General features: G+C 52.4%; 1 protein-coding gene across 2 annotated transcripts in view; it reads right to left on the bottom strand.

Annotated features, from left to right (window-relative positions):
* The window catches only part of LRSAM1 (leucine rich repeat and sterile alpha motif containing 1), a 43,805-nt gene extending 37,315 nt beyond the window's left edge, over window positions 1-6,490 (bottom strand). For both annotated transcript variants that reach the window (XM_078615968.1, XM_078615969.1), the window contains exons 1-2: window positions 6,193-6,490; window positions 699-755 (exon numbers count right to left, since the gene is read on the bottom strand). In XM_078615968.1, coding sequence (XP_078472094.1) covers window positions 699-755; window positions 6,193-6,261 — 126 coding nt within the window. In that variant the 5' untranslated portion in view covers window positions 6,262-6,490. The remainder of the gene's footprint in view (window positions 1-698; window positions 756-6,192) is intronic.
* Between the last annotated feature and the right edge of the window lie 7,176 nt (window positions 6,491-13,666).

The following is a 13,666-nucleotide window of genomic DNA, read 5'->3' as shown; positions in this document are numbered from 1 at the left end:
ATCATGTTGACCAACTTCAAACATTAAAACAAAGCCCTCTCCAGCTCCTAAAGTTGCATATATCTGTCACTTAAAAGGTTAATTCAAGAAAAATGCCCAAAAACAAATCCAGCATTCCCTCGTTATTCACCAAGTTGCTCTCCGCGATTTTGGCGTATCCGCGAATCGCATCTGGAACTCTAGACGCTGCATCGAGAGAGAAAGTGATGGGATAAATGTGTGCGAGATACAATTACGGGAGAGAATGCGATGCAAGAAAGTGATAATGACGCTACTGTGCAGCATCAACATAATTTAAGGCAAGTTGATCTATAAACTATTATTATTTATACTTTCATATTTATTGTTATTTACTTTGTTTATTACAACCAATTTGTATTGTTTTGTGTTATTAGGATATTTCCATGTATTTAATGGATTATTTATTTAAGGATGCTTGTGTTGCGCCCGAAACGTCGTGATATTTTTTATTTTATACCTCTGTGACTTTACCGAAAAAAAACGAGTTTAGAAAGATTGGTTTTCATAGGCCAATGTCATTATCCACGAAATTTGCTATTCACGAGCATCTCTGGAGCGTATCCCTCTTGAATAACGAGCAAACGCTGCAACTCGTTATTTAGACACCCACACACACAGCACTGCCACAGATGTAGCCGCCTATAACCACGGCCCCAGCAAGCAGCGAGATTCCTCACCTCTGTGAGCTCGCACTGTGACGCGTCCAACACGTCATCCGCCCCAGCCTCCTTCGCCTGGCCAGACACAGACCACCACAAACCAGATTCAGCAACACCGATGTGTAGATATGGATGTGTAAATATATCGTCTTAAATGCCTTTCATGAGTGTTTGTGACGAACGTGTTGAGTTGTATTTTAGTTATTTGCGCACCGCTGCCAATGCAGTTATCACCAAACAACTGGTTTAGTTAAAAAAAAACCTCTGCTAACAGATTTAATTGTCTGTTATGACGATGAGTGGGAATGTGCTTAAGAGAGCCCGGTTGTAAAAAGATGTGAGTTCAGATCCCGATGACGGACAGACTAAACCCATAATCATCATCCCTTCAGTGTCGATAAACAAATACCATTTTGTGGCAAGTGAACCGTGGCTGTGACATGGATAGAGCAGGGGGTGGTAGTCAACCTGTGGCACCGGAGCCGCGTGTGGTGGCTCCCCATACATGGGCAGTGTGCTGATGACCGGCTCCAGTTAAACAGCAGAGGTCTCACTCCGAATCAGTCGAGCGGCAATATATTTTCATCGGTTGCGTAACGCTGTGTGGAAGCTGCCTGGTCTGTCGCTCCGCACGAAGCTTCAGGTCTTCTGGGCCACAGTCATTCCCTCCCTTCTCTACGCTTGCGAAACATTGGACCCCCCTAATGGAGCATCTTCGCCGGTTAGAAACATTTAGGCTGGCCTGCATACGATCCATCCTGGGTTTAACCAGGCCGGATTGTGTGAGGAGCTCACAAATCCTTGAAAGATCTGGGCAAAGTCCCATCGGTGAGCTCCTCCGGCAGGCAAGGCTGCATTGGCTGGGTCATGTAGTCCGCATGCCCAGCCACCGCATGCCTAAACAGCTTTTGTTCGGCCGGATCGAGGGGGCTAAACGGGTGCGGCACGGGCTAGAGAAGAGATGGAGTGATGTGGTACAGGAGGATGTGGAGCTGAGTGGACTTGCCGATGACTGGTACCAGCGGTGTCAAGATCGGCCTCTGTGGAGGAGGCTCGTGAAGGACGCTACTGGGCAGTTGGAGGCAGTGGCCCTCCAACAACAACGGAGGGCGGAGGAGCGACGCTCACAACAACGAGCGGAGCGCCGGGTGGCTAAAGCACAGCAAGTTGGCACAGTAGGGGGCACAGGTGGTGCATCAGCCAGTCATCTCGGTCATCTCGGTCAGTCGACCCGTGGCACCTGGGTCTGCCCCGTGACCTCCTGCCAGCGGGCGTTCGACACTTCACGTGGCCTCAAGGTGCACATGGCCTGGCACAAGCGTCGTGGTGACGTCACCGCCACTTAGTGGCGAATGGCGGTTGTTGTTGGTGTGAGGGGTGTGTGTGAGGGTGAGTGTGTGGGTGAGGGTCTGGGTGTGGGTGGGTGTGAGGGTGAGTGTGTGTGAGTGAGTGTGTGGGTGTCCGGCAAAACAACCTCCTACCTCCTCGCGGTGCCGGACGGGCAACATTGTCGTGGGCAGTGCTGTGGGGGGAGGGCCAATGCCCATTGGCCTCTCCCCTCATGGCGTCTGTGACCACCACAGTGGCTAAACGGGGGCTCTGGACGGGTGCGAGGGGCTGGTAACCCCTCCACCTTCAATTAACCACCACTAAACTACGAAGTAAACATAAACCTGTAATTAATAAGCTTGTGCCGGAGGCCCCGGGGGGTCAGGCTTTTATGACGTCTCCTGGCCAAACCCCATTTGGCGGAGCCAGGAGATTGAATTTTAACCCTCGGGGCTCCTCCAGAAACAACGAAAAACCATTGCGGATGGCCACGTGGAATGTTCGAACGCTCACTGCGGAGGAGAGGCTGCCACTCCTCTGTCGGGAGCTGGACCGGTACCGCCTGGATCTCTGTGGCATTCAGGAGGTCCGGTGGACCGGTTCTGGCTCCTGCCACCATGAGGGGTGGACAGTCCTCTACTCGGGGCAGGAGACTGCCAAACAACAGGGTGTGGCTCTTCTTCTGAACAAAAGAATGAAGGGGGCGTGGGAGCGTGGCGGTGAGGTGTGGGAAGCTGTAAGCCCCAGGATACTTTGGGCTCGCCTTCCCATCAACCAGAGGCGAGGAGTGGTGGTCGTGGTTACTTATGCCCCCACCGAAGACGAACATCTGTGGAGGGATGCAGGCAAAGCCGATGAGTCGGACGCTTTCTATGACCTCCTGTCACAGGTGCTGGCTAAAGTGGCCACTCGGGACAGAGTCATCTTGTTGGGTGACTTCAATGCCCGAGTTGGTCATGATGCTGGCACCTGGTCTGGAGTGATTGGAAGGCATGGGCCAGATCAGCTCAATAATAACGGTAGGAGGCTGCTAGATTTTTGTGCAGCCCATGGGCTTGTAATTACTAACACGCTCTTCCGGCATCGGCGCATCCACACAACATCATGGATGCATGCCGGGTCCAAGCAAGAACATCTGCTGGACTACGTAGTGACGGACCAGCGGATGCGAGCCCATGTCCTTGACACCAGGACCTACCGTGGAGCTGATCTGCCCTCTGACCATCGACTAGTCATCTGTAAGATGCGCCTGCCATTCTTCCACTCCGGTGGTGGGTGTACACCCAGGATCCCATTCCAACCAAAAGTGGCCTGGTCTAAGTTAGCTGATGAAAGTTGCAAGCGAGAATTTCATCATCGCTTGCAGCTGGGGTTGGCATCGTCCCCCACTCCACCTGATGTCGAGGGTAAATGGGCGAGGTTTAAGACTGTGACTCATGCAGCTGCAATGGCTGCTTTGGGTACGCGGTCCAGACCTCCCCGGGAACCCTGGCTGACGGAGGAGGTGTTCAGGTTAATTGAGAAAAAGCGACAGGCCCACTCTCATCGCCTACAGCATCCCACGTCAGAGAATGAGGAGGCTTACCGCAGTCTTCGCTCGGAGGTTCGGAGAGCCGTGAGGCGCTGTAAGGATGGGTGGTGGTCGCGGGTTGCTGAGGAGATGGAGTCTGCCTCAGTGGCCCGCGATCACAAATCACTATTTAACTCCATCAAAAAAGTAACCTGCAGCGCCACACCTATTACCATCATTAGAGGAAAAAACGGTGATCCAATCTCCGACCCCCAGGAACAGGTTTGCAGATTTGCTGAGCATTTCTGTGAGGTCCTGGGGGAGGGAAAATCTCTCAGCCAGGAAAACATCATGGCACAAAGTGGGGATAACCCTGCTGAGGCTGCGGTGCCTCAAATATTGGAAGAGGTCACCCCCTGTGAGTGGCTGGCTGAGGTACCGGCTGTTGAGGAAGTACTGAGGGCGATCCGGAGTCTGAGACCAGGGAAGGCACCGGGCAGAGATGATCTCCCAGGCGAAATGCTGAGGGAGGGTGGCGTTTGTGCACAGACTGCCCTATATGACATCATAACAACAGTCTGGACCACTGGACGGGTTCCGCAGGACTGGAAGGATGCCCTGGTGGTCCCCCTCTTTAAGAAGGGAGACCGTACCGACTGTAACAACTACAGGGGCATCTCACTCCTCAGTGTGCCGGGTAAGGTCCTGGCAAGGATTATTCAACATCGCCTTGCTAGGCACGCTGAGGAGAGGCTTGCGGAGCCCCAATGTGGTTTCAGGAAAGGGCGGTCCTGCACAGATGCCATATTTTCTGTCCGTCTGCTACAGCAGAGGTGTAGGGAATTCCAAAAAGACCTACATCTCTGCTTTATTGACCTGGTCAAGGCCTATGATACCATCAGTAGGACTGGGCTCTGGGTTGTTCTTCGTGCTTTCGGAGTCCCTGACCCTCTGCTCACGATCATTAAGGACCTTCATGATGGTGAGCGGGCCCGGGTAAAACTACGTGGCCGGGAGTCGGAGCCTTTCCCTGTACACCTTGGGGTGCGACAGGGATGTCCTCTGGCTCCCACATTATTTAACATCTATTTCGACTGCGTAGTTCGTGAAGCCTTCAATAGCTGTACCCGGGGAATTACCATTTGGTACAGATATAATGGGAGGCTGATCGACGCCCGGGTGCGATCAAGGGATGGCTCCCTATTGGTCAACCACGTTATGTATGCCGATGATTTGGTAATAGCTGCTCATTCAGAAGAGGAGTTGGAGACACTGCTGCTGAGACTGGAGTGTGCCACTAAGAGGTGGGGCCTTACCATCAGCCCCACCAAAACTAAGCACCTGCCTGGGTATTTTGTACCATCGGGCACTCCGCCCCCACAACTCCCAATCGGTGATGGGGCAGTTGTGGAGAGAGTAGAGAGTTTCCCATACCTGGGCAGTGTGCTCATGACCGGCTCCAGTTTATCAGCAGAGGTCTCACTCCGAATCAGTCGAGCGGCAATATCTTTTCATCGGTTGCGTAACGCTGTGTGGAAGCTACCTGGTCTGTCGCTCCGCACGAAGCTTCAGGTCTTCTCGGCCACGGTCATTCCCTCCCTTCTCTATGCTTGCGAAACGTGGACCCCCCTAGTGGAGCATCTTCGCCGGTTGGAAACATTTAGGCTGGCCTGCCTACGATCCATCCTGGGTTTAACCAGGCTGGATTGTGTGAGGAGCTCACAAGTCCTTGAAAGATCTGGGCAAAGTCCCATCAGTGAGCTCCTCCGGCAGACAAGGCTGCGTTGGCTGGGTCATGTAGCCCGCATGCCCAGCCACCGCATGCCTAAACAGCTTTTGTTCGGCCGGATCGAGGGGGCTAAACGGGCGCGGCACGGGCTAGAGAAGAGATGGAGTGATGTGGTACAGGAGGACGTGGAGCTGAGTGGACTTGCCGATGACTGGTACCAGCGGTGTCAAGATCGGCCTCAGTGGAGGAGGCTCGTGAAGGACGCTACTGGGCAGTTGGAGGCAGTCGCCCTCCAACAACAACGGAGGGCGGAGGAGCGACGCTCACAACAACGAGCGGAGCGCCGGGTGGCTAAAGCACAGCAAGTTGGCACAGTAGGGGGCACAGGTGGTGCATCAGCCAGTCATCTCGGTCATCTCGGTCAGTCGACCCGTGGCACCTGGGTCTGCCCCGTGACCTCCTGCCAGCGGGCGTTCGACACTTCACGTGGCCTCAAGGTGCACATGGCCTGGCACAAGCGTCGTGGTGACGTCACCGCCACTTAGTGGCGAATGGCGGTTGTTGTTGTGTGGGTGTGAATGAGTGTGTGGGTGTGAATGAGTGTGTGTGGGTGTGAGTGTGTGCGGGTTCCTCACAAGTGTGGAGCGGTGGTCAAGTGGTTAGCGCTACGCTGCTCTACGAACCTGGCGACCCGGGTTCGATTCCCGCTCACGGACAACACCGGTGACGATTATCTAAACCGGTCCTGGGCCTTCCCTAGGTCGACTCAGCCTTAAATGAGTACCTGGTGCGATGTGTACACATCGCTACTAGGGAGACAAAGGCGTCCGGGCGTGGTGTTAGCCACCTTTAAAGGCCGTGCCGGCCCTTAAAGGTGCTCGCTAACAGCACTTGCCCCTACAGCCTGTTAAGGCTACACGGGGATCTTTGTCTTTGTTCCTCACCAGACACAGCTGCAGCTGGAGGCGGCGGTCTGCGTCTCTGCTCGGCTTCTTGCGCCCAAACAGCGGCATGGCGCTGACCACGTCGCCTTGCAGCTCTCCTCCCCCCTCCCCTCTCCTCCCCTTCCTCCTCGCTGCACCCTCCAAGGCTGCGGCTCCCTTCACTCCTTCACCCTCAGACGGCAGCGGCAACAGCGGCAGCAGCAGCAGCGGCGGTGGTGGCGGACGGACTGGGCCAGAGCTGGTGAAGAAGTTAACCCATAAGGCTGAGGACGGCTAGATGCCTCCTTAGCGTTGCCGAGCGGGCGGGTGACAGGACAAGCAAACTGCTCACTTAGAACGATTTACGCCTCGGGGTTGTTGTGTGCTGGTGGGTGGGGGTGCGGGGGAAGCGGGGGGCAATTTGAGCGGCCCCGGAACGCGGATGGCTTCTTGTGTTAGAAGCGGCGTCAAGATGCACGCGGGTAGATTGCTAAGATGGTTCACTCGCAGCATGTGTGTGTGCGTGCATATTGATTTGAATCTATCGTGACTGCAGGAATCCATACTCTTTGGTTCTTTAGGTAAAGTCACGTAGAAATAAAATAAATGTAAAATAAATAATATTTTTATTTTATACCTACGTGACTTTACCGAAAGAACCAAAGAGTATGTGTGCATATTTTTTGGTCTATTAAACTATTTAATCATGGGATTATTTTTTTTGTGCCAGTATCAAAATATGAACAATTATAATAGGCGTTTACCCTTTTCTGGCAATTAAAACAGGTGTTAAGATGTTCGAACACCAAATAGATACATTTTGCAAGGGATCAAGTCTGCATTAGCCACGCACATTACTTGTGGTGAGCATGCAAACAAACATGCTCTTGAGTAAATGTTATTTCCTAATTGCTTATGCCTCGAATGTACAGGAAATGGCTATTATTCCCCACAAACTTTGCTTTTGCGACCAGGAAAGTGATATTTTGAAATTTACCAATTTTAAATGAGAAAACAGGCCATTTTGTGTCTTTTCATTCACATAAAGTCAGAAAAAAACAACATGAATCGAAATTAACATGTATTTATACTAAAGTAAGACAAAAATTACTACAAAAGATTAAGAGGTGAGTAGATGGAAACATCACAGCCAGTTATGACTTAAACTGGCAGATTTGAAACACTTCAGCCGTGGCTGATCATTGTTTCAATGAGGTTGGCTCACACGAAATTGATTTCTCTGAGACGATGGCACTTTGCAAGCCCACTGGCTATCATCAAAAAGATTCGTTCATGAAGCCATCCATATGTAGCGGCATTGTTGAGCGCTGTGTGCGATCGCCACTACTCGTGGCCTGTAGTAACGGCCCCGTGTCAACAGGGGGCGGAAGAGAGGCCGATTCAGGTGAGTCGGGCCAGAGAGCTCGTGACCAGAGGTGCAGACCCCAGACCCCCAAGAGGGGGCTGGGGGATGACGTCACACTCCAAGCCCCTCTAGAAGGTTCCAGAAGGGAGGAGTGGCTAGGGGCGGAGTGAGCCGGGACTGGGTATAAAAGCCGGACCCCTGAACGGGACCGGCAGTTGTCGTCCACTCGAAGATTGAAGAGCTACTCTGAAGACCTAGGAGCCGGAGCTAAGGACCGTGGCTGGGTCGGGTCAGTGTAGCTTCCCTAGACCCTGATAGCCAGAGGACTCTATAGTGGCTAGTCCCCAGTGTGTAGGGCACGCCAGTGAGCAGGACGTACCTCCCTAGGGTAGCGGGTGGAAGGGGCCGTAACCCCTTCGTGTTCTGTATCGTTTATTGTTAAATAAACGTGTTGCCTCCAGAGAGAAGTCTCCCTCCAATTTGTACCCACTACACATATCTACAAACACATACACATTTTCGACCGAGAGGATGGGTACAAACTCAGCAATCATTGGAAGAACGTCGTCAACCAGTTTAAGTCATAACTGGCTGTGATGTTTCCACCTTGTCACCTTCTGATGTTACTTTTATTTTACTGCCACATCTCACTCCACATCTCACTCCACGTGCTCCCCTGCCTCTCCCCTCGCATCTCACTAGAATCCGCTCCACACACTCTCAGGTGCGCCTTTGCGCACGAGCAATTTCCAAACGAAAGTACTTCTCTGTCGCATGGAATGTGAACCCGTGCGCTTGGCTGCCTCGGTAAGCCATGTTCGTGTTCTCTCTTTCGATGTTCACAGTTGTAGTTATTTTTTATGATCAAATGTCCGCGATGGTAATTACTTTGTATATCCGATGAAACTGTGGTTACTGTATTTATGGCATTATTTTCTCTCCCCACAGTGAGTCCGGGCTTTGAGAGAGGTTTTCCGGATCAGAAGGAACTTTTTTTTTATTAAACGAAAAAAAACCTTGATCACACTCATCATCAACTCCAACACACGGGGTAACTTCCCCTTAACAGAATAACAACAAATGGTGGTGACCACCAGGCTAACTACACTAGTTACTACACTACTACACTAGTTACTACACTACTACACTAGTCACTACACTACTACACTAGTTACTACACTACTACACTAGTTACTACACTACTACACTAGTCACTACACTAGTAACTACACTAGTTACTTCACTAGTCACTACACTAGTTACTACACTAGTAACTACACTAGTAACTAAACTAGTCACAACGTAACTGCTACTACGGACCAGGACCAACAGCTTGGGTCCGGGTCCACGTGTTGGAGACTCGTTGAACAGAGAACGTAGACGAAGGTTTCTTCCAGGATGAACAACAACCCTGGTCCCTCTCGGGACCCGGCTTAGATTCTCTGCGGCGTGGCCGGCTCCGCCCTTGGCCACGACCACCTCCTAGAATACTCGTAAAGGATCTGGGTCCCAGTCACGTGACTACCCCTAGCCCCCACTTGGGGCCCCTTTGTAGACTTAACTGGTCACGTGTCCTCCCGGGTCAACCAGAGTGGTATGGCCTCGAGTAACCTCATCCTTCGTCCGGCACTCACACACCCTGTCCTGTAGGGTTGGCACTGCACGCAAAACGTGGTGCCATCTAGCGCTATCAATCAGCGCTCACCACACCCGTCTAGGGCCCGTACTACACCCACACCATTGTGTGGTGTCCGTGATGTCGTTACACCGCATGCCGTGCCTATCTAGGGCCGGCACTGCACGTTGACATCACTACACATTTTTAATGACGACTTGACACACTTCTCTTGAGATGGCACTTTATTGTAGACTTGACGTCAGGCGGAGACTCCGCTGCAACAGCCCCGAGTCTCCCACACATCTCCCTTATATACCGACCGAGGCCACGCCCCCCTTCTCGATCATTCTCACTTACTCTGGATACTCACTCCACCAACAGACTCTACCGTCCTCTTCCGTCACCTGACCACACTCCCTTCTCGAACATTCCCGTAGCCACCAGTACCTTCGCACTCACAGCTGACGCCCTGTCATTACCTCCCATGGCCACTAGTGCATTCGCACTGTAGGCTGACTCCACTGTCATTACTTCCCGTGTCCACTAGTCCCCTCACACCGCATGCAGGCTCTATTGAAATTACACATTGTTGCCTGTGAGCTTGTCTAACAAAACACATTCCTGCGGAGGGAGCTGGTAGGAACGTTGGGTTGCTCGGTCAATGGCCATGGTCAACGGCGGCGAGGTGTATTCCGCAAATATGGCCGACTGTGAGGGCGGGCACAACCCAACGTGAGTAGGTTAAACGTTGAGTTTTATAAGGGCACCACGGGGTGACCAGCCCCTCCCCACCCAGCCCCACCCCTCCCACCCTCCCCACCCAGCCCCTCCCCACCCAGCCCCTCCCCACCCTCCCCTCCCCACCCAGTCCCACCCTCCCCACCCAGCCCCTCCCCACCCTCCCCTCCCCACCTAGCCCCTCCCTCCCCACCTAGCCCCTCCCTGCACGACGGACGGACACAATAATCCCCTGTGGGCTGGTGGAACCAGTGGGTTCCTACCAGTATCAGTCCATACTATCCCACTATGCCATACGGATCTGACACGTGGACACCCGACAAAGAACAATATTCAACAAAATCTGAAAAGCGTGCAAATACGCGTGGAGAGATGCTTTCTTGGACGCAGTGAGGAAGACATCGATCAGACAGCGAACATATGCAATATAGAGGCATTATATTGGCTACAGAATAGTAGATAACCCCCAGTACAGGTCGCTATAGTGGGGATGATGGCCAGTGGTCAAGACTAACGGCGGAGTGGCAGCCAAAGCTGGGAACGCGACCAAGAGAACACCACCCAATGCGGAGATGGAGCAATGACATCAGCTCGCTAGCAGTCGCTAGATGGATTGTGGCCTTGAGAGATGGTGACCCAAAGGCGACTGTGGCACACCACCTCTACAGTGGAATACACCGTGAACTTGTGTCCACCGCGAGCCTATGGGTCTCTATGTGAGTCTATGGGTCTCTGTGTGAGTCTATGGGTCTCTGTGTGAGTCTATGGGTCTCTGTGTGAATCTACGAGTCCATGTGTAAGTCTATGGGTCTCTGTGTGAGCCTATGGGTCTCTGTGTGAGTCTATGGGTCTCTGTGTGAGTCTATGGGTTCTATGTGTGAGTCTACGAGTCCATGTGTGAGTCTATGGGTCTCTGTGTGAGTCTATGGGTCTCTGTGTGAGTCTATGGGTCTCTGTGTGAAGTCGTGTCCACTCCAAGCATTCTCCTAGGGCACGAGTGGGAGTCACACTCACGGTGCCTGGAAGCCAGCAGATAGATTCACAACCCCGACATGGTTTCGGAGTCGCTACTCAACTCATATCCATACGACAGAAAAAGTAGAGAGATGGTTATGGCTCGGAGGAGGCTTCCACCAAGCAGTGGATAAAGAATAGCTGCTGATAATAATAATGAAAGTGTCTCTTATTCCATGGCCTGCAGTGATGTTGCGGCGAGATTATGTCTCCCGCAACGTTTATAAGGGATTATATCTGTGCTCGCGCAGATGGCTGTGTGGATCTGTAATCCAGTGGTCGTAGGTGGGTAGTTGGGGGGTCGGATTGTCAATATTTGGGGGGGGGGGGTGATGGGGGAGGGGAAAACCAAAACAAGCTCAGATGAACTTCATCTTTGAGTTTGAATCCGAGTCTCTTTCCCTCTCGCCCGGATCCCAAGAAGAGATATCAGTTGTGTTTGTTTTACCTTGTTGATCTCGTCAAGGAGCATAAACCATCACGCTGAACTCCGGTCATCCCCGCTGCAGCAGCGGCGTGTGGCTTGCCATCAAACAAAGACGGCCACTGCATCGCGTGGCGCTTTCAGATGCGCTTCTGCGGCCGTCTGGGACGTTCTTTCTTTTGATATTAGGAAGCCGCTGGAGCTGTGCACTTTTAAATCATCTCGATTGAAAAGTCATTTCGTTAGAACTGCTTGTTGTGTTTAGCTTGCTGTCCTTTCATCGCACCTCCGATGAACACGGTTGATTATGGTACAGTGCGAAAGAAGTTCAACGTACATACAGAATCAGAATCTTTATTCAGACTGCAGGAATTCGATGAGTTATGAAGCTCTTTTTCACATGTCCAGTAGGGGCGGTTCAAAAAATGATAACAACAAACAGTACAAACACATGACGGGAGTGCAAAGTATTGGAAAGATAAGCAAATTACAAAAAATATGCCAAATTAAACTAAACTATTTTTATTTATTTCACCAGGTAAGGCCCACTGAGCTATTCGCTTCTTTTTCAGAAGCGACCTGGCCACAAATGATAGCTCGAACAAAGTGGCTTATCATCACGTGGACATTTATAGTAGTAGCCAAATGTTGTTGCATGTGTAGTGGCATAGCGCTGGCTGCTGGGGGAAAAGGGGATCTGCAGAGTACGGCAGTCCTGACGTCAGCAGGCCACGATATACACGAGAGGGGGGTCGAGGGGAAAAGCCACAGAAGGGGCCCACCAGGAACCGGCTGGTAGGTTTCAGAAAGGGGGCGTGGCCGGGGTGGAGCGAGGCCACGCTGACAGTATAAGAAGGTCCCCTGTGGGGGACCTCGCGGCTGTTGCTGGAAGTGGGATCCCCGTCATGCTGCTCAAGTCCATCGCCACCATTCTTCTCGTCATCTCCGTCTTCACCATCCCGGGGGGCCGCTAGTCAGACAGCCTACCAACTATTCTAACTAAGCAGTGCCGCCAACAATAGACGGCCTTAATAATTAGTGTGTTATCCCGATGGTGCTTATTAAATAAAGAAGTGCCTCTTACTGTCTCCGATTTAGTCACTACACATGATAGCGGGACAGTATGGTTCCCCGGGACCATGGTTACTAATGGACGAGCTAATGATGGTTAATGAGACAAGCATTGTGTGGGGGCCGTTGGCCCCCGGGGTCTACCCCGCCTGCATCCCCTGTTCCTAGTTGCGTTGCCGCACCGCCATAATACCCGCTAGGGTTTCGTCGGTATTCGAACGCGACGCCCCTACTCATACAGCCTCGTGCAGCGCTCCCACGCTGCGAGCGTACGTACGCACCGCATCATCAATCAAACACCATACTCCCCCTCACGCAGCTTCGCGCAGCACTCACTCGCTACGAGTATACGTATACGCAGTACCGCGCACTCCAAACGCAACCCCTTCCCTCGGCCGCTCTGCACGGCGCTCCCACGTGGCGAGCCACTGTATACACAGCACCACACGGTACTCGTCTCAACACTGAATACTCACGTTATGATCGCGAATCTGTATCATACACGTAGTGAACGTACGTACACACACACACACACGCAGCTCCGTGCACTCCAAACGCGACACCCTCTCTTGCGCCGCTCTGCGCAGCGCTCCCACGAGGCGAGCCGCTGTATACACAGCACCACACGCGTTCACACTTCTCAGCGAGATCACACGAGGCCACGATCAGCTATTGATGATTTATTCTCGGCTACCTGGGACTTGTTGTTAAGTCAGTATGAATCGACGAGGCTGGCCTACGCTGATACCTCTATGCCTATTCCCGATTTATCTGCTTACGATACTATTTCACCTTGTTACTCACGGTTCGAAGTATTCGGCGTCCCGTGGGTTTTCCTCGCTGCTCATCTGGACACGTCGCACGGACGTCCAGAGGGCAGAGCTGGGGGCCGTCTTGACCGCTGGCTTCTTGGAGTCCTTCTCTACCTTGCTACCTTCGCTTTTTATCCTATCTCCCCGTCCCAGGGCTCCGCCTCCCCGAGCACTCTTCGCTCCATTCTCATGCCTCCCCATCACAATGGGTGGTCGGCTTGACTGCGCCGGTGCATGCCTTTGTTATGCCAATTAGGTCGCGGTGTCCATCACAAAGGCTTGCCGTGGGAATTTGTGCACAAGCCTTCCGCGTGCCTCTGATTATTTGTAATTCCAGCTTTTACCCTTTAACTTCCCTAATTTCCCTAATAATGGCGCCTACGCGCTCGAGCCCATTCTCGCTCCTCCCCTGCCTGTCTCGTCGATACGTGTGTGTGTGTGGGGGGTGCATT

This window comes from Lampetra planeri, chromosome 49 (genome assembly GCF_965212315.1).
Source record: "Lampetra planeri chromosome 49, kcLamPlan1.2.h2, whole genome shotgun sequence".
Taxonomy (NCBI): domain Eukaryota; kingdom Metazoa; phylum Chordata; class Hyperoartia; order Petromyzontiformes; family Petromyzontidae; genus Lampetra; species Lampetra planeri.
Note: the sequence above shows the minus strand (reverse complement) of the source record. Positions and strands in the feature narration are given on the sequence as shown.